At 39.5% G+C, this 21035-nt stretch overlaps 1 protein-coding gene across 9 annotated transcripts in view; it reads left to right on the top strand.

Annotated features, from left to right (window-relative positions):
* The window catches only part of TCF4 (transcription factor 4), a 360227-nt gene that overhangs the window by 111568 nt on the left and 227624 nt on the right, over positions 1-21035 (top strand). For all 9 annotated transcript variants that reach the window (XM_060029101.1, XM_060029100.1, XM_060029098.1 and 6 more), the window contains 2 exons: positions 9544-9605; positions 12452-12548. In XM_060029101.1, the coding sequence (XP_059885084.1) occupies positions 9544-9605; positions 12452-12548 (159 nt within the window). The remainder of the gene's footprint in view (positions 1-9543; positions 9606-12451; positions 12549-21035) is intronic.

Here is a 21035-nt window from a genome sequence, read left to right as displayed (position 1 = left end):
ACTTCACATTTGTGAAGTATTTCAAATTCATTTTTAATGGACTGCTTCCCTTCAAATACATGTGGAGATAGATTTATAAAACTGTAAGCAGTTTATGCATTTTTGCAGTTTTCAGTTGTATGTGTTTGACACTGATTTACCTCTTTTTAATTGCAACAGAGATAAAGAATTAGTAGTTTAAAACAGTAGGAACTACATGTTCTGCTGTGATCAAGGAATTAGATAATCTGGCTTGTTTGTTTAAGGGGTCTGTATCTTGAGACTTTTATAGGGCAGTATTAAGGCTCTGAGCCTTCTTATTATGCCAATACCCAGAAGATTGCTTTAATGAGAAGTAAAGGGCCTTTTTCCAATTACAAGGGAATAACTGTATTAAGTTCCTGTGTTATGTCAACCTGCTTTGATTTGATTACTGTGAAAGAAATGGATTTATCTGTCAGTGTTACTTAATTAAGCCTTCTCATTGATGTTTTGCAGAGTAATATAGTGTGGTTTGCACATTTGAGCCTAAATACAAAGAAAATTGGCCTAAAACTGAGACTTGACCCCGAAGATAACATGTAAGATTGATTGCTTGTCATTGCCAGGTCAGAGGCTGCCGTGTTAAACACAGGTGGAAGGTTGGGATGTTGAAAAGATAAACTGAGAGTCAGTTTATGGGAGTGATTATTGTAAGCAAAAGGGACTGGGCTACAAAACTGGATTTTAGGGAAGATTTTTGAATATTTAAAGCTGTTTGGCTTCCCCAGTATTAGTCATGTGTTCAGAATAAAGGGCAAGATGAGATAAGACTAGAAGAAACAGGAGGGGCAGATTTTGTTCAAGTATAAAAGGAAGCAGAAGAAAAAACGAAGAGGAACAAATGCCATTTGGGAGAAGTGGACCACTGTGGTTTTGCAGAGCAATTACAGCCTACAGATATTTCAATTAAGCCAGCAGCCCTTTCCTAGAGCCTCACAAATGGCACCCCAGGGAGAAAAGAGGTAGAGGGGAAAAAAGAAGAAGAGAGAAAACTGTTCCATGTTTCATCTTGGCTCTTTTCCCCCCCTCTGTTGGAATACATTTAATAAATTATTGATCAAATAGACATTTTAAATATCAATTTGTATGTCTTCAGTCATTACAGTATTATGGATATTGCGACATAAATATTACATGTCTGATTTGGAAAACTCCTGTATAATTACATGTACTTGTTATCAGAGTTATATATTCTATTTTATTTAAAGATGACGCATATTTCAAAATTCATTCCTTCGTTGTTTAATATTTATTTTCTAAAACACTTACCTTTTATTTCTCACACTTTGTGACGTTTATTTGTAAATACATCTTTAAAAGGTACTAAGCACCGAGTTAAAAACCTCCCTAAGTTATATTCACTTTTAGCTTAGGTACTTTGAAGCTTATCTATTTACTATTGGAGTTAAATGGTATGCTGGTTTTATTTTCCAAAGTCTTCAGATATGGCATTTTACTTCCAATTGTATTCTTACCTAATTTGAAATATATCTAGCCTTCAAGAACATTATTTTAGTAAGACTGATTTTTATTAAGTGCTTTTAGACCGGTTACATTTCAAAAAGTCAAAGGAGGCATATATAATTCACATTATTATACTCTTGCCTCAGTTGTTTGTGGCTCGTTTTCTTTTGGGGCTCTTACTTGGAGAGGTGAGCTCTTGAAAGGATGAACTTCTCTTTAAGAGGAAGACCCTGACTGGTTAGTTTCAAACATTCAAAATGGAAGTTTGCTAAATAACACCCATTTCTCTGTATTTCATGTTAGATTATTCAAGTCACAATATTATTCAACTTAGATTATCATGATACTTCCAAATTATACGGATTGATATAAAGAGTTCAAATTTACTTTTGTCTCAGTTTCATAATATAACTGTCTACTCACCTTGAGTTTTCAAGAAGATTTCTGAGTTTCCGAATATGAAACACCACTGGCATATTTATAACATAATTGTTATTTGTTTTATTTTGTTACTTCTGTATTATCTGAATATCATGTTATATGATAACTGTAAAGTGCAGTTAACTCCACATTTTAAATATCTGAGATTATTTAGTGTTCACTTTTGAAAAACAGTTTACTTTGAACTTAAGGAAAATAGTATTGTTTCAGTGTTTTAAAAGGTGTATTTATAGGGCTTCCCTGGTGGTGCAGTGGTTGAGAGTCCGCCTGCCGATGCAGGGGACACAGGTTCGTGCCCCGGTCCGGGAAGATCCCACATGCTGCGGAGCGGCTGGGCCCGTGAGCCGTGGCTGCTGAGCCTGTGTGTCCGGAGCCTGTGCTCTGCAACGGGAGGGGCCGCGACGGTGAGAAGCCCGCGTACCGCAAAAAAAAAAAAAAAAAGACGTATTTATAGAAGTTTAAGTTGGAGGTTAATAAAAGTTAAAATTTGCAGTAATTCCCTTCTGAACAAATTTTCCTACTATACTTTTCCCCCAGTGTATCCACATTTTACCTTTCCATATACAGTTGACATATTTATATGTATGAGCTGTAAGATCATCTTATATTTGACCTTTGAGTTTTCAGATTTATTTGATAAGGACATCCATGCATCCTGAGAAAGCCAGCGTGGATGGCAGTGCTCTGAAAATGGGATGCCCAGGTCCCTGTTTTTATATTTAAGGTATCTTAGAATTTGTGTGGAATGCATTGCCACAGACATCATCTTTTGTTAGTCAGATTTGGGAAGTGCTGGAAGTTTCTCACCACTGTCCAGATCACTCCTTTTGAAGCCTATGTTGTTTCTTACAGAAGCCAGAAGAAGTGGTCATGGTTGTGTGGCCCTTGTCAATATCTGAAGCTCCTCCACCCTTCCTACCTCTGTCCTAGGACTCAAATCTGACTTCAAATTACTCTCCTTAGAGTTCTTATTATACTGGGTGCTAGTGAAAATGTGCACATCCTTCACATGCTCTTTGCTGATGAAATATTTTGAACTGTGAATTCATCTGGCACTGACGGAGAGCATATGCCATCTCAGTTTGTGTGAAGGGCTCAGCCAGGGGTTCTTCCTGGACTAGGAAATTAGTAGGCGCCACAGGCGTACGCAGTCCGTGAGTCTCCATGATGGTGTGGAGGAGATTTAATAGTGTCTGTTATTGCAGAGAGAAGGGTTTGAGACCGTGTAGACTTCCACATGCCTCAGAATGATTACCTTTCCAGGAAGAACTCAATGTGTCTCCCAATGCATTCTGAGTGTGTAGGAGCTTTCGTCAGGAAATCAGTATATTTCCACAAGGGTTGGAATTTGTAGACCCTTAGAGCAATGCAGAATACCACTTCGGTTGTTCTGACTTCATGAAATTCTGGAGCCCTGGTTGTTTGGCAGGATCCGGGCTCTAAGTAAGGAAAGGCTGGATACACAGTGCTACCCCACATCAACAGGGTTAGGTAACTCTCATACTTGTTCATTTCAAATCAAGGTTAAACTTACGTAATATTTAGTTTGTGTTCTTAGCTTGGGCCTTTGGTCAGCACACATAATTTTGGCAGCATATCGTTTATACAGTATACAAAAAAATGTTGAAGTGAGATGCCAAGAGGGTATTCGAAAGGTAAATTAAGTCACTCGACAAATCTAATGCCCACTGAATTCTCATGGTGATTGTGCTGCAGGGGGTTCACGGAGAATGTGGGACTTGATTACTTTAAACATATTGGCAGTTTCTAAAAACCAGGAGAGTATCTGAAAGTCTCTGACCAGCCACTTAGCAGAACAAAGAGTCATAAAATGTGAGACTCAGATTTCCGTGAATAAATCACAAGTTTATCTATTTATGTGGTTTGATTACCTTAGATTTTGGAAGGTATTGGTAAATTTGGCACTTGTGGTAGGTATTGGTTACTGGTAGTCTGCTAAGTGTTTATCAATTATCAGTTAACTCATTTACTTTAACAAAACTCCTTGAGGCTGGAAACCTTATTATCCCTTTATCTCCTGTTAGATACCTGCTTTGGGTGGATCCTGAGTTTTCACTTCTGTTCTCCTTGACCCAAGAGGCCATTACATTTTCTAGGTTGGCAGATGTCCTCAGGGCAAAAAAATGTCTTTTCTTCCTCCGCGGGTTCCAGCTTTCACTTTGATTTTGGCTGGATATTTTCTTACTATCTTGTCAGCTCATTAGGATTTAGAAGAAGATTAAAATTTGTATCCATGATTTTTAGTGTTTTTTTTTTTATTATTTTGTGGTACGTGGGCCTCTCACTGTCGTGGCCTCTCCCGTTGCGGAGCACAGGCTCCAGACGCGCAGGCTCAGCGGCCATGGCTCACGGGCCCAGCCGCTCCGCGGCATGTGGGATCCTCCCCGACCGGGGCACGAACCCGTGTCCCCTGCATCGGCAGGTGGACTCTCAACTGTGCCACCAGGGAAGCCCTTTAGTGTTTTTTTAAAGCCATGAATATTTATTTATTTATTTATATTTTTTTTATTGAAATATATTTGGTTTACAGTGTTGTGTTAGCTTTAAGGTACAGCAAAGTGATTCAGTTATGTATATGTGTGTGTGTATATCTCTATATACATATATATATCTGTATATATACTTTTTAGATTATTTTCCATTATAGGTTATTACAAGATATTGAGTATAGTTCTCTGTGCTATACAGTAGGTCCTTGTTGCTTCTCTATTTATATATAGTAGTGTGTATATTTTAATCCCAAATGCCTAATTTATTCCTTCCCCCTTTCCCGTTTGGTAACCATAAGTTTGTTTTCTATGTCTGTGAGTCTATTTCTGTGTTGTAAGTAAGTTCATTTATATCAACTTTTTAGATTCCACATATAAGCAATATTGTATGATATTTGTCTGACTTACTTCACTTAGTGTTTTGTGGCAGAGTTGTCCCAATATACTAGCCTGACCTGTTAAGAATGGAAATCAAACCCACTTACTTTACAGCTGACAAAAATGAGTTCAGATAGTCCAGTGAGTGGCTCAGACCATAGAGCTGGTTAATGCAGAGTCACGGCTGAAATCTAGGTCTTTATCCCACCTCTTTGTGCTGTGCTTTCTGACATTTGTCCAGTCTGTCTGATAGCTTTGATCTCGCTGTTCACATAAACGAAGTGGAGGCTTGAGTAACCATAAGTTTAATGAGTGTGGATGGGAGGTGGTAGAAATTAAAATTCATCTCTGTATATCTTTTCTCTAAATGGAGTGGTCGGTCCCAGTTCTGCCCAGACTTCACTTTTGTGTTTTGGTGCAGAAATGTCAGACGTTTTAGACGGGGCTTACGCAGAACTACTCAAATAAAATGAAAATTTGTGGATGGTCAGGTGGCCTCCTAAGGCAGCTGTCAAGCCCGTGGAAGTTGCTAAGTCTGTCCTTGTCTAGGGTAAAATAAGTTAGAAAATTTTGAACAGTGGAGCCCACTTCAGTCTTTTGGAAGAGTAGTCTCTATCATTCACTTGCCTTTTGTCTTTTTCTGTATGTGTTCCCATCTTGCATAGAGGGTGACAACAGAACAAGGGAGACACAAGAACTCATATTCAGACAGCTTCTATCGGGCAGTTTTTCATTTGTAATTTTGTTGCCTTAATGACTTTCCTGAATAATTTGGGTATTTTTATCCAGTGCTCATTGTGCATCTTGTTTCACTCTTTGCCCACTCAGGAGCTTCTAGAATTTTGACCCCTCTCTCACAAATATCCCGTCCATCACAGTGTACATTGTTGATAAGCTCATCATAGCTTTGGCTTGATATTTTCCTGCTTTTATTTTCCAGTCTCTTGAGTTCTTCACATATCTAGTTTTATGTATTTGTGTTGTGTAAATTCTGTAATCTTGTGTGGACATGAGAGTGGGCACAGACTCCGAAATAAATACATCCACTCTGTTTGGGGAGAAGTGACTGGTGGGTAACATTCGAGCTGGTCATGGAGAGATCTGAGTTTCTTACCAGGGAGGCATTTACTGTGGCGGAGAAGAACACTCCCTGGCTATCACATTGACAGCACCTTTGTCTGCCAGCCCAGCCATTCACTGTCACCTTGGGGAGGATTTTCTGTCCCATCTAAGCCTCTGTTTCCTCATATATCAAATGGTGATACTGTTAGTCTACTGAAGTGCTTGGCACAGTGTCTGACGTATTTAAGCTCATGAAATGTTAGCTGCTATTATTTTTTGAGACATAAGGAACAGTTCCGGCAGAGGGAACAGCAGGTACAATGGTGTGGAGGTAGAAAGTGTGTGTAGTGTCCAGGTACACCAGCTGGGAGTAGGGAGTGGCCAAGTGTAGGCCACGTGCAGGGTCTACATAAAAAGTGAGTCTGGGCAGGAGCTACTGGGATGTAGATGAGATGAGAATGTGGACCGAATGCTGCTGAAACCAGCCACCTGGGCAGGGATTTTAAGACAGGGAGTGAGTTAAGCAGTGGGTGCAGGGTGGGACATGCATCTGTCTTGTGTTCCCATTGGAGGGGACTGGTGGTTCTCCGACTCCTGTGTACATGAAAATTACCTGAGGACCTCGTTAAGAAAGCGGTTCTCTTGGTCCTACTTTTAGAGATCCAGGAGCAGTAGGTCTGCAATGGACCCTAAGATGCTGACTTTGAAATGAGCGTACTAGGTGCCTAAGATGTAGATGGTCCTCAGATGCACTTTGAGATGCACTGCGATCGTTGTTGAAGAAACGCTTGCTAACTAACTGGCAGGTCTTGTGAAGCTCAGTGGGAGGGAAGATGGAAACAAATGTCTTAAAAATAACACATTTACATTCGTTACATGCTATGGCTTTGCGTCTTCTTGCAATGGACACATGAGCACCGGTTGTACAGATATTCTTTCAAAGATAAAATATCATCAGAAGTCATACGATTGTTCTATTAGGGTTGGGAGGGCTAGAGAGGTGTCTTATCTTCTCGATCTAGCAGGAGGCCAAGTGAAGGAAAAGCCTGTTAAAAGGAGAGCAATAAAAGGAAGGGAGCAGAAAGGAGGTGCAGCAGCGTGAGGTCAGGAAATGAGAACGATGGAATGGGAAAGAATGGGAAAAGAGCAGTCAGATTTGATTGGTTGGGAATCTATTTGTGAAGGAACCCAGCCAGTATTTAACCTGTTTTGAAAAAGCTAGACTTCCAGCACTTTCAATTAGTGGATTGCTCGCTTTTGAAATTGCCCAGTTGGGAATACTCAAGTTTTGATGTGTTTTATTTGCCTACTAATTAGCAGGCTGCTTGGTTGACCATCATTTTTCTTTTATTCTGTGGATGGACGATGTATAGGAAGGTCTCTTGAAACACTCCAGCTTCAAATGCATAGGTCACTATGTATTTAGTAAGTGGTCATATTCATTATAAATCAAATTGTAGTAACATCTTTTTCTCTAACTCGATTCTTCCTTTTTACTCTTTAATAGAATTTGTCCTCTAGCACAGGGCTTCTCAATCCTGGCACAACTGACGTTTAGGACCAGAGAATTTTTTTGTTGTAGGGGTATTCTGACATTTGTAGAATGTTAGCCTCTGTCCACTAGATGCCACTAGCTCTACCCCACCTCCATGCCCTGCTAAGTCGTGCCAACCAAAAATGTCTGCAGACATTGCCACATGTCCTTTGGGGACCAAAATCATCCCCAGTGCAAAACTACTGACCTGGAATTACTATGGTCCCCTTTCCTCCTTGTCTCTGCCTTCTTTTCATGTTTAAAATCCTCTTTGAAAATTGAAAAGGTAAAATAGGTCCAAACAATACAAAGTCTTATGGTGGATACAGGGATTCAACTTTATCCCTTCATTACTTTTTGGGCCAAATTTAAGAGGAGAGATCTCTCAAATTAATCCAAGCTGGCTGTTTCAGGTGAAAAGCAAGTCAAGATGTGCACACTTCTGGTTGAGATATTTTGTCGTTTATACTTCTTTTTTTTTTTTTTTTTGCAAATATTTGACTTGGAGTTAAGGATGAAGAGAACTGTGCAGGCTACAAAACTTATTTGTGTGATAATCCCAAGTGTTCTAAGTCACTTCTTCATGTACTCCCCCCAATTCAGCCTCCACGAGATAGGCCAGGAGGTTGGATTGTTAAACAGCAGATTTGGGAAAGTATTGCACCTTTTCTCCAGACTTACTCCTCCGAGCTGCCATGACATCTCTTAAAGCTCGCAGTCACTGATTTTAGCTGTCCACAGGGGATAACTGTTTGCATTTGCATTATCTTCCAAAGTACTAACGAAAAGAACTGCAATATTTGTTTAAAAAGAGAGAGAAAGATTTCAGGTTTAGTGGTAATAGTTGTTGGTGGTGGTTTCTATTCCATCTCTTACTATGTTCTAAAATGCCAGGTACTCCACTGTACCCCCAAATGAATCAGTTAAGTATACTGTGACCACTTCTGCTGATAATCGAATAGGAGTAATAAAAGGAAGGACAGTAGTGTGTTAAGAGAAGAAACAGTATCACTGAAATGTTAGAAAACACACTAAATGGGAGTGTGTCTCCTGAACCGAAGTTTCACACCTCCTCCTCCAGTTCTGTCAGAGGAAGCTTGTGATCGCCGTCTGTTACCCACCATGATCAAGATAATACAACAGTGAAACTTTTCATACTCATAAAGAGCCTTTCATCAAAAATCTCAAAGCCATTTTTAAATATAGAGTGACTGATCTTTCCAACACTTTTATGTTTTGAGCAATGACTATGGTAACTTAGCTGTTAGACTCTCCATCCTTCAAGTATTTGCCACTTGAAGCACTGATGAAGCATCTAGTAATTGGTCAGCATTAGAACTTCGCTGGTACGGAGTGTAGAGAATTCCAGCCTTCTGGGAGTTCATACAGTTCTCTTTGCCATCATTTCAAAAGAAAACATTGCTTTAACAACTTTCATATCCACATCTCGGTGCACAGATTAAGGATTGTAGCCAAACGGTGTGCCCATTAAAAAAGAGATTAAAAGACTGAGACGGCGTTGTGTTAAATTAAAAAACTTAAAAAAGTCTCCTAATATCCTTGTCATGTCCCGATGGAAATAGACTACTGAATCCTTTTTCGTCTTGCATATTTTGTTCATGTCTGTTGTTTGGTGGGATAAGCCTTGGTAAGAGGACAGAAAGTGTCTAGGAGCATTATGGCATGATTGCAGCTGATAATTAGTATGGATATGTACCTGATTTAACTCTGTGTGTGTGTGTGTGCGCGCGCGTGTGTGTGTGTGTGTGTGTGTGTGTGTGTGTATTAAGATTGTGTTAGTGTATTTTTAACTTACCTTGTCCAAAAGATTTTAATAAAACTTTAAGTGAAGTTTCAGGTCTATAAAAGTTGAGGCTATGAACCACTGTGAAGGATGGAAGTAACTTTTATGTTCATACCTCTGGTTCCTGAGGGTCCAGTTCATTTCTGCTGTGAATTTAAATGACTTAATTTAAGTAGATGGGTCAGAAGCCACTGTCATCATGGTAGCCTCGTGCCTGATTCTTAATTAAAGGCAACAGGAGATTAATTTGAAACATTAATTTAAAAGTGCATATGCAAAAAGAAAGACTTATTGCAAGAAAGCCTAAAGAATTTCTCTCTTGTCCCTAGATGTAGAAGACAGAAGTAGCTCAGGGTCCTGGGGGAGTGGAGGACATCCAAGCCCGTCCAGGGTAAGTATATCTAATCTTTTTCCCACAACCAGACATCCACATATGTAAATTGACAAACTGTAGGTGAGTTTCTCTCTCTCCCACACACATCTGCACAGATACATATGCATACTAAGTTTAATGAGGATCAGCTTCTTCTTGGCACTTTTTTTCATTCTCTTATTGGATGTGAGTATTGATTTTGACACCTCTTCCACTTTGGCTAACCAGAAGAAAAAAATCCTTCATTAAATATTTGGCCTTACTTCGTCAGTTATTGATCCAGTGTTACAGAAAGTTATTCGTAGTAGATGGTGCAACGTTGAGAAAAATCCTAGTATCCCTGGAATGTGTTGGTGTAAATAAGCCACTGAATAATTCTGAAGACATAGTATTAAGTTCTAGCCTACCAGTATAATCTGCATAGTAAATCTGAGTTGATTTCACTTTGCAGACATATGATTATCCCACCAGTAGTGCCTTTGGTCACCAGTGGGTTCATTCAGATTTTTGCCACTCCTTTCCATGGTTTTTGGTTGTTAGTTTGAATGTCATGGGAAGACCGTGGCATGGCATGCGAGTGGGTTGGTTAGGCCATACGTGTTTTTGTATGTATACGACCTTGGGTGTGTCGTTTCACTTTCTTGGGCCTCATTTTCCTACTTTGTAAAATGAAGAAGTAGAACCAGAGGATCTTTCATGTTCCTTCCGACTTAAATGTGTATGATTTTATATATAGTCTGTCTTTAATGGAGTCATTTCTAGGCCCTCTAAAATCCATGTCAGTTTTTATAATATACATATAATACCCCAAATTAGAAATAGACTTAGAGCACATAGTAAAACACCTGCCCCCCCCTCCCCCCGCAACCAGCTGTATAGCTAGCTAGATGAAGCATTCTGCAGGAGGTGAGGGGGTAACGTTTTGCTTTAAGTGTTCACATAAATTTGAGGTGGAGGGAGGTCTCTATCTTGGCATAAGAGGTAAGGAAGGTAATCAAGCTGTCAAAAGGAGGCCATCTCAGCAAGTCGTAGTTCGCCATTTCCACCTGTTCTTTGGCCTTGGGGTTCAACGCTCTAGTCTTCAGGGTACAGCAGGAGCTCTAAGCTTACCAGTTACTTTGTTGAGCGCTTGCACCAGCTGTCAAGTCTGACATTCTCGTGCATTATATGGATGGGTTGAGGAAATCTTTCCTCCTCCTCACATTACAGTCCACACTTGCAGAAATAAATCCATTCCCCCTGACAGCAAGCGTAGGAGATGACAGAATGTCCCTCTATTGTTTAGTTCCTTCAAATGTACTTAATTTCTTCTGCTTTCTCAGTCTAACACACGTAGTACTTTTAATTGTTCTTCTGAGAACAAGGTCCATTTAGGACAGTCTTGACTTTTATTTGGCTTTCATGAACTGTCTGGCCACTTTTTTTTTTTTTCCAGGAAATACGTTAGTGAATAATTTTGAATCAATATTTTGTAATTTATATTTTCTAAATTCAGGGGGTTGGCACGAGACAGGTTACTGTGGCTGACTTGTATCGGGCAAACATGCCGCGTCTCTCTTTTTTCATCTTCAAGTGGTGATGTTTTCAGTCACCTTGAAACACTGTGCTGAGGTTTTAAATTAGATAATGTATATTAAGCGTTCAGTAACTCTGGAGGGTGAGGACACTTAATAAATAATAATTAGTATTATGCAACATCTGGCATAGAACCAGTGAGCGTAAGACCCATGCTAGGTATTAAAAAACATGACATCTTTTATACACTGACATAGTGGCAGCATCACATGACAGTATCATTCAAGTTAATTTTTATAAATGAGGAAAGGCGATTGACAACGGGGTAGTTTGGAACCTTAAGGCTTCCATTGATTCTCTAGTGAGGTGATGCACGTTTTCATTTTTCCTACAGCATCCGTCCCTTTCGTGTGGGCAGATTCTGCCCTTTGGCTAACATGCCAACTGATACCTCTGAGTAAATTTGACTTAGTCTTTATGGACAGGGCAACCAGCTGAGCAGCATGGCTTTTTTCCCTTTCTGGTCATTTGATGTATCTTAGTAGACTGAAATTTGAACCATATAAGATAGATGATTTTAACTCCTTCCTGTATGTTATCCAATTCCTCCATTAAAAGCAAGTAGCTGGGTAGTTTAAAAACATTATTTTAATTTAGAATTCCCCTTAGAACCATGAGATGATCATGATAATGACAAATTTCCACAGATTAGTGTCTGCTTTAAAACTATTTTTTTCTTTGTCTAAATTCAGAATTTATGCTTAAGTTTCTGATGTTCATTTATAGTCCTGTTGTAATAATTTTAACATTCTTATGTGTTAATTACTCATGGAATGATCCAATTCTCTTACAACCACAGTAACAACTACAAGAAAACATTGACATTTCAATATCATAAAACCCAGTGCTGCTGTTTAAAAGGTTCTACCTTCGCCTTCCAAAGGCAATTCATTACAGGTTACGGGTAACTTTCCCGTAGCACATTTTGCTTTTTTTTGAAATAATGTGGGCTTTTCAAAATAATAACGTAATATTTACAATATAGTTTATATGTATCAGGTGTTTTACATGCATTATTTCATTTGATCATGTCAATAACTTCATGCAGTTGGTTCCATTATTATTATTCCCCCAATTTCACGGCTCTTATGAGGAGGATGTGGACTGTGCAGACTCTAGAGCCCTCTATTTCCCACTGTACCTGTGAAGAAGCTTCCTTCTAATGACGTGCCAGGGTGGGAATGGTGGACTCCAATTTCTTTGGGTTAGAGAGGTGTCAGTAGTCGGGCATACTTATGTGCTGATTTATTCATGGCGAATTTAAACTTATGCTGTTATTTTATTTGCAGAACTATGGAGATGGGACTCCCTATGACCACATGACCAGCAGGGACCTTGGGTCACATGACAATCTCTCTCCACCTTTTGTCAATTCCAGAATACAAAGTAAGACTAATTTTGAATTAGCATGCATTTTTTGAATGTTTATGTTTTACCTTGGAAGGGAGAATAAAGCCCAGACAGAGATTCTGTTTTTTAGGAACTTGGATTTTCAGCCAGTTCGCTATAGTAATTTTAAATTGTAGAAAAATATTGACAGTCTATGCTTGGTAATAGCATATACAGGACTAAGTTTTACAACCATGTGGAATTACCTAATTTCAGTGATACTGAATCCATGTGGAAAATTTGTGTTTCTTAGACGTAAAGCACTTCTCCCAATTTCAATGTTGCAACAGTTGTTTTCTTTCTTTCTTTTTTTTTTTTTTTTTTTTTTGCGGTACGTGGGCCTCTCACTGTTGTGGCCTCTCCCGTTGCGGAGCACAGGCTCCGGACGCGCAGGCTCAGCGGCCATGGCTCACGGGCCCAGCCGCTCTGCGGCATGTGGGATCTTCCCGGACCGGGGCACGAACCCGTGTCCCCTGCATCGGCAGGCGGACTCTCAACCACTGCGCCACCAGGGAAGCCCGCAACAGTTGTTTTCTAAGTTTAAGGTTGATGAACTGAAAGCAGTGAATATTTAAAATAATATCATTGGGCCTATCCATTGTCAATGAGATAAAGTCAGTGTTAGCTTGAATTTTTATTAAAGGGGTCATGGAAGTCCCTTTAATAATAGGTTTAGTGTGCTTAAATCAAAGTAGCATGTTCAAGTTGAATTGTAAAGTCTGGTTATGTATTTATCAAGGCGTGAACTTTAGTGCTGATGGTCTAGGAGGTCCCCATTCTACTTCATGAAGTGAGCTACACGTAGTTTGAGACAGTCTTCGAATTTCTAGCATGCCTTTCCTACTGGCATCTTTAGCGTACGTTTCTGCTTTGACTACCCTGTAGGGCTTTTTTTTTTCACAGCAGTAACCTGAGCAATGGAAAGACAATTTATAATGGCTTAAAAGGTCCCAATAGCTGTTACTTAAGTTTTGATTGGAAAAAAAAAGATCTCTGTTCTAATAAATGTGAGTTTTAACAATATTAGTAAATCTCTCAATGTGGCCAGATCCTGTTGTGAATCCATCAATAAATGAGGTTAAATTTCATGTCCCAGGCTGTTGGACTATACTCCAAGGAAAACACACAGCCATATATATATCATTCTGAAACCATAATTGCAGATGCTTCTGAGAAGTGTCCCAGTTTTTAAGCCTTGGACACTATACTTGTTATTTAAGGTGTATATTGTTCTTGAATCTCAGTCAGTTTTTCAAAAGTCACCATCAAATCCATCTAAAGGGACTTCAGGTATTTAACACACTATAGTCAAAGCAGAGAAATACTAGGAATTTATTTTTAATGGGCCATAAAGTGTCATCCCAACTTTGAGGACCACGTTCTCAAAGTTGTGTTTGACCATAGGTTGTTCTTATGTTTGTTCTCTTTTTTTTTACTTTAACCTTCATATTTATGTTTTAACTTTGTAGCTAAAGTAAAAATCCCAGGTTTTTAAATCCATTGTTGATAAGAAATGCAGTGTTTCCTGTTTTAGGATAGACAGATGCAGGTGACTAGATATATTTGTCAACTTAGATTTTAAAGAAAAACTTTAGATTTTTTTCCATGACAGTAGTAATAATTCTAGAATCTCATATCATCCCATCTCTATTTCTCCTCATCCAGCTTCATAAAAGATTAAGCTGAAAATAATCATCTTGAGAAGTAGCACGTAAAGAGTATATTAAAGAATTTCCTTGGAAGATTCTAAACCTATCCTCCAATGAGCTAACGTAAAATAGGATAAATTACTACTCATATTGAGAAGTTTATGTTATGTCCATGAAAAACAGTTTTCCTAAAGAACAACATGATAAGTTAATATTACAGAAGACACCAAACAATACAGAGATACCAAATAATTGTTCTTGTTTGTGTATCCTCCTGGGTAACTGTTTTACGAACCAAATTCGTTTTTCAGTCCAAACAGTATTAAAATATAAGTGGGCTGAGAGTCTAGAGCTGGAATGGAGAGAGCTGACTCTTTTCACTTAGTTGTTGTTTAAGCTGAAAGTCCATGTCAGCTGTGTTCTTTTATCCTGTCTGCCCTCCTTCCCATTAAACCCTTAAATATGGAGGCCAAGACAGTCTCCTGCATTGTGGTAGGAAATGCTACTATGTCCGGGAGGCTCCCACCCACTGTTCCCAATGAAAGGACTTCTCTGTTAGATAAGCTGTCTGGTCTGAAACATGGCTCTTTATTGTTTACAAACTGCTACATTTTCCACCTCAAGCAGATTTTTGCACAGAAAAGAATTGTGCCCGGGCTAAATGGTTTATCTGACATTAACGGTGCAGTGTCAGACTGGGGTCAGGGAAGTCACGCTCAGAGCCAGAGGGCATGGCGCAGTGTGCAAAAAAAAAGGGAGGAAAAGACATTTAAACCACTATGAAATACCTTGCATCTTTACTTTGGAAAAGGATTAAAAAAAATATTTTTAGAGAATTAACTAGGATGCTGCATTACAAATCCCCCCCCCCCCCCCCCCCCCCCCCCCCGCCGCACTTTATAATTTCTCACATCCCAAATGCCTTCTTGATTGGCTTGAGTATCTCAGGGCTAGATTCAGGGAACAAAGATGCTCATTGATTTTGCCCAAGCTGCTGTTGATTTAAAATGAAACCACTTTTGAAATGAACCATGCTTGGTGCTATGCTGTACCTTTACGAAGAGAAGAGAGATCGTTTTCAAGAAATTAAAGACAACCAATTTACAAATGAAGACAAAGATAAAATAAGACCTATTAGTAGAGCCAATAATTTGAACTCACCGAATATATGGTATATCCTAAACTGCTCTTTGTGTCCGAATCCATATTCTGTGTTGTAATCTTTGTGGAAGTTTTCGTTCTACCAAAAGAAGATATTAGTCTTTACTGTAAGTTTTTGACAACAATATCTACTTTCAGAAATCTTAGTTTTCATGAAAAGTGCATAGGATTTCTTTACATGTCAAAGATTTCATTCTGCTGTGATGTCACATTAGGGTAAAAGCTATAGCATCAGAAATAAATCAGCCACTTTATTAGACTAGATTCTCTGTTGTCAAATCAATCAAGTCTGTGACTGAATTAGGCGTCTGCTACAGAAATAAGTGACACTAATTTTACGGGAAAGAGTTATTAGCTGCAGATGACCTATTTTTTTGGTAAACTGTTCACTTAGGTTTTATTTTATTGTGAGGAAAGAAAGAAGTAATGAGCCACTCTCTTCTTTTAGGATTGAATTATTACTATATATTTTGTTCTTTATGGCAGTGCACTATTTTGGAGGAATGATGCAGGCACTGCTAACATTTGCTTATAATTTCTGTTATAGTAACAAAACCCTTTATTACAATTCTGAACTCTGACTTCACATGAATGGTTTTGCATAAATGTTACAGTTTTTGTAATCTAGTACTTACCTCTGGCACCAAAATACAAAAATTTAATTTATTTGTGTATCTCAAACTAATGCAAAATGGTATATAATTTATAAGTAATAGGGTGTCTCCATTAATTTATTCCTTTAGAAATAAGCTTGCATATCTGAATATAATACCTTGTTTGGTATTAGTTTGAATCCCTAAACTAAAAATAAACACGCGAACACAAGTGCACTTGCATGCATGCACACGTACGTGTGCACGTGCACACACACATGCACACCTATTGTGCTAGAAGAATTAATGACATTTGGTTTATAAGGGTGCACTGCTCCTTCCATTGCTGTCTGTAGTTACAGTTGCCATACAGAGTTTTGGAAGTTGATATTGTGTAAATCTTTTAAAGAAAAACATAACTAAAGTAAACAAAAAAAGCAAGCCCTGAAATTTGTTGTTTTAAAGAATAAGTGTGTATGGCTTTCTGTTTTTCTTTTAGTGTGGGGAAGTCTTGAGGAGTTGAGATTTCAGCACTGAGTCATCTAGCTGACTGCCTGCCTTGACCAATTCATATAATTCCCTTTTTAAATTAAAACATTTTTTATTGAGGTATAATTGACATATCACATGATATTAGTTTTAGGTGTACAGCATCATGATTCAATATTTGTATAGCAGACTCTTTTTTTTTTTTTTTTTTTTTTTTTTTTTGCGGTACGCGGGCCTCTCACTGTTGTGGCCTCTCCCGTTGCAGAGCACAGGCTCCGGACGCGCAGGCTCAGCGGCCATGGCTCATGGGCCCAGCCGCTCCACGGCATGTGGGATCTTCCTGGACCGGGGCACGAACCCGTGTCCCCTGCATCGGCAGGGTGACTCTCAGCCACTGTGCCACCGGGGAAGCCCTAGCAGACTCTTTTACTTGACACTTCCTGAGTCCTCACTCATTGTTTTCCTTGGGTAGAGACAAGCAAGCCAGTTTGCATTTTTACTTGTTTGAAATTCCCTGCCCTGTTTTGTATCTGGAGAGAACTAATCACTTCTTCCTTGTGTCTCCGTATGATTATTAATGATAATAATGTACACTTGATCTGTTGGAAACTTGTTCACTGCAGTTACTAAACAGTTTGATTAAACCTTTACAGGTGGTCAGCGGGTAGCTTTCAGAATATGCTAATATTAGGACGGAGGAGCCATGGGTCCCAGCCTTGTGCTTTTAAGAGGATTATATGCTATGGAATAGTTGAAAATCCTGGCAAGAACTATATGCAAAGAGTACGGATTTTTTTTTAAAAAAAGCATTCCTGCTTGTTTGTTTTGTTTGCCAAGCATGAAGCTTTTGCAGGTAATTGTCCAAATATTTTTTTACAATGGGAGACAGTATATTTTCTAGCTACAACTTTTTGATCCAAGGAAGGATCTAAGCATGCTTATTCCTTCTATTGTTCCAGAGCCTTAATTGAAAACCAGATTGTTTGAGTGAGCAAGATGCCAGTAAGATTATAGACGTGCATTGGTAACTGAAGGATGTGAAAAGTGATACTTTGGTACGGTTGGGTGCAGCTTAGTTCAACATGAGCGGCTGTGTTTTTACATGTCCCCTTGTGAATGGTTCGGTTTCCTTATTGTGGTATTTGGTTCCTGTCCCACTCGTGGTACTCCAACAGTGCACTAAATAATTTCCTACCATAGACTAACTGATTTCTAAACTAGCTCAGTGGAACATTTTACTGCAGGATTAGATCGTGGTTCAGGCAGAACTGCAGAAAGCTGCTGGCTTATAGGATGACCTTTGAATCTCATCTGGGTTAGCGGTTGATATTTTGATTTGGTTACTGTGGTCATATTGTGACAGCTGCTAGCTCATTATAATTCGCTTCCACTGCTCCGTTTGCCGAGCAGGAATATTTAGGTTTGTATTACTTCAAAATGTTTATGGCTACCCTGAGTTTAGCCCAGCATAAAGGTGAAGTGTTGTGAGCGCTTTCAAATCCCAGTGGCAGAGGCCAGTGGCACAGTCTTGTAAAACGGCGAATGTGAGTAGATGTTAATGTTAAGGGAGTTTTTCTTTTCACTGTAAAACTGGAAATACCCAGTGAAGAGGCTCTTACTTGGAAAACGGTTTTGAAAACCTTAACACACAAAGGAAAAGAATGACCACAAAGAAACATAGTTTTTTCAAAGCATGGATAAGATTTAACTTGACCTCCTGGTTCTGTATCTTATTTTTTTCCATGCTGGAATGTAAATATTTGAAAATAACAAAACCTGGACAAAAAAGGCAGTTATTTGACTTTGAAGTGTCAGAGGTCAAACAGTATTTTAGTAATTTCATGAAAGTGGAATTGTGAATGTGGATGTCAGCTCTAGAAATTTTAGTTCACTTTTTAATTGTTCTGAAGTTCAGTAGTGATAGCAGGCTGCTTACTAGCTCACTGGTGAGGGATGTCTGTGCATTTTCAATGCCTTTTTTTTAATGACAGTTTTTAGCTTGAGGTTATCTTGATATCATCTGTTAGCTATTGGACTGATAATGTGGTAACAAGCAGTTTCTGAGAGAAGACATGTCTAATAGTGGTTTTATTTCTTGTTAGCTTTGTTTGGGAATTTTGTTATTTTAATGTTAGCTTAAAATGCCTTCCTGAAGTATTAACAAATAAGACTCTTTTAAGTATCATCCCCAATGATCTAATTAATGCTGATTTTGAGTGAAGGCTGGGAGCCAGAGAACTGACTTTTCTACTCTCTTTTGTTACAAATGTCTGGGGGTCTTTAGGTCAGATCTTTTTTATATCTTTAAATTGAGGGGGGAACAAGTCTCTAGATGATTTCTGAGGTAATTTTCTCAACTAATGGTCCATTGATCTTTCAGGTATGCCATTTTCTGCTTATACGGTATTTTATCTTTAGAGATGTTTCAGCGTTCTTTCTAATCCATGCGTCTCTATTTTGTGATACCTTCACGTAACTTTGCTAGTGATGTGTTTTCCAAATGTAATTCTTTAAAGCCTGATTCACATGGATGTTGCTTTTCTACCTCAACTCATTGCAAACTATAGGTAAGGGATTGGATTGATCGGGGGTAAAATAATAACTCACTAAGTTACTGCACGTCACCGGGAGAAAAGTGCTCTGCATGGGCCAGGACTTGGCATAGAGTTGCAGGGCCTCAGTAAATGGCTAGTGGATTGTTTCATTCATGAATAAATTGGGGAAATCAGATATTTGGGTCTAAACCCTAAGTGAAAAGCCCATAAATTAAAGTCAGGCCTACCTTTTACTGTGTCAGGAAGAAAACCCTAAACCAGGGACAGTCATCTAGAAGTTCATTCTGTAGTTCTGTAACCTTGACTCTACGGAATGTCAGGAAACAGACCATATTACAGTGTGATAGATTTCAGTTTTCAGTAAACACACCACAGATTATTTTATTTATAAAAGGAAATAAGTAAAATCAATATTTTTCGGAAGGCCACTGAAAACAGTTGTGTGTCTCCAGTATTCAGATAAGGTAACTTGTTTCCTCTCGTCCAGTCAATAAACATTTCTGTTCCTCTTTCATCAGTCTTGTTTTCTTTCCATTAGGCTGCTTGCTCGATGGTATAGCGTAGCAATGCTGTGATAATCAAACACTTATAGTCAAACTAGGTGGACTAAACCAGGCTTCTTTAAAATTTAGAAGAACTGATACCAGAAAAACGTTACTTGAAAACTATACCTAGCAGAAAAGTGTAGGTCTTCTACATACCAGAGGAAGATTTCTCACATGGAAAGTTATTGACCCTAAGAGAAAATAAATCGTTTTAGAGTCAAGTCAAAGGAAAAAGCAGTTTGTGTCAGGCAGGCATGCTTTTGCTTGGAAAGAATGAAAAATGTGACTAATGGTGGCTTACGCATAGTTTTTCTCATACTCGAAGTCTGGTGGTAGGCCGTGGCTAGATTTGGTTTGCAGTTCATTGAAGTCCAGGCTTGTGTCTCTGTGATTCCTTTGTCCCTTCCCTCATTGTCTAAAGGTGACTGTCACAGCTTCCGGAGTCAAGTTTGGGTTTGATGCAGCAAGAAGCAGGGAAAAGGTGAGTCTGGCCGTATGGTCCCCGCCCCCCTACATCCACGGCCATTCTCCAGCTGCAGAATTTGGAGGGGGTGAGAATGTACACAACTGCTTCTCCAGCCTATGCAATGGAAAGAGATATGAGAGAAGGGAGTTGAGAATGCACATCGGGCTTAGCCAATTTACAGGGTTTATTTAGTTTCTTTTAAGGGAAGAATCTGTAATTTTCAATTTAGCAGCTTTGAAAATAAAGAACAAGGCTCCAGCTTTCATGTGAGAAGCAAAATATAAAAATGGGTCTCGACTCTGGATTCTGGTCAGCAGATTAGAGAGAAAGACAAAGAGGCGTGGAACAGAAAAAGAGTACTGAACGGAAGATGATAGAGAAAGGACCGCGGGAGAGTCGCACGGGTGGGCTGTCCTCATTTCATTGCCAAGGCTGTGCTTTCCTTGTCCTCATCCCGTGATCAAGGCAACAAGCAGCCAGAGTCAAGGGCTTCATGTCCTCATGATCCAGAACCTCCTCTTCTAGGTCTCCGGCTTGAATTCCTGCCAGGCTGTCCAGAGCTGCCTGGTCGTGCAACCGCCCATGGCTCCAGCCTCCAGCCTTGTCTCCAGTCCCTTCAGTGGCCTCTGGCAGAGCCTAAGGCTGGGGCCCACTGCCACGGTCCACTGCGGCAGCCGCTCCGAGCCGGCCTGGCATCCTGGAGCGGCAAGGTCCCGGGACATGTCACTTTGTAAGTGACAGAGATCGTTCCCCTGGGCCACTGCCAAACAGGCTCCCGGGAACTTCCCTCCAACCACCTGCCATGTCGCCGTGAAGCACTCACACAAGAATGCCCGCTGCCGGGGGCAGAAGAACCTTCTATTTTACTTTAATATGTATATAGTTGTATTGGTTGATCTTTAATGCGGAGGATGAGGTGCAGCCAACAGACATTTAATCTTGGTCAGCGCGCCAGGACTGCATGAAATTGTGGTGAGCGCTGGATCCAACTTCTGGCCAGAAGTTTCCCACCTCTGCTGATCGCAG

Source organism: Delphinus delphis, chromosome 13 (assembly GCF_949987515.2).
Source record: "Delphinus delphis chromosome 13, mDelDel1.2, whole genome shotgun sequence".
In the NCBI taxonomy this organism is placed as follows: Eukaryota; Metazoa; Chordata; class Mammalia; order Artiodactyla; family Delphinidae; genus Delphinus; species Delphinus delphis.
This window is presented reverse-complemented; position numbering and strand designations above follow the sequence as displayed.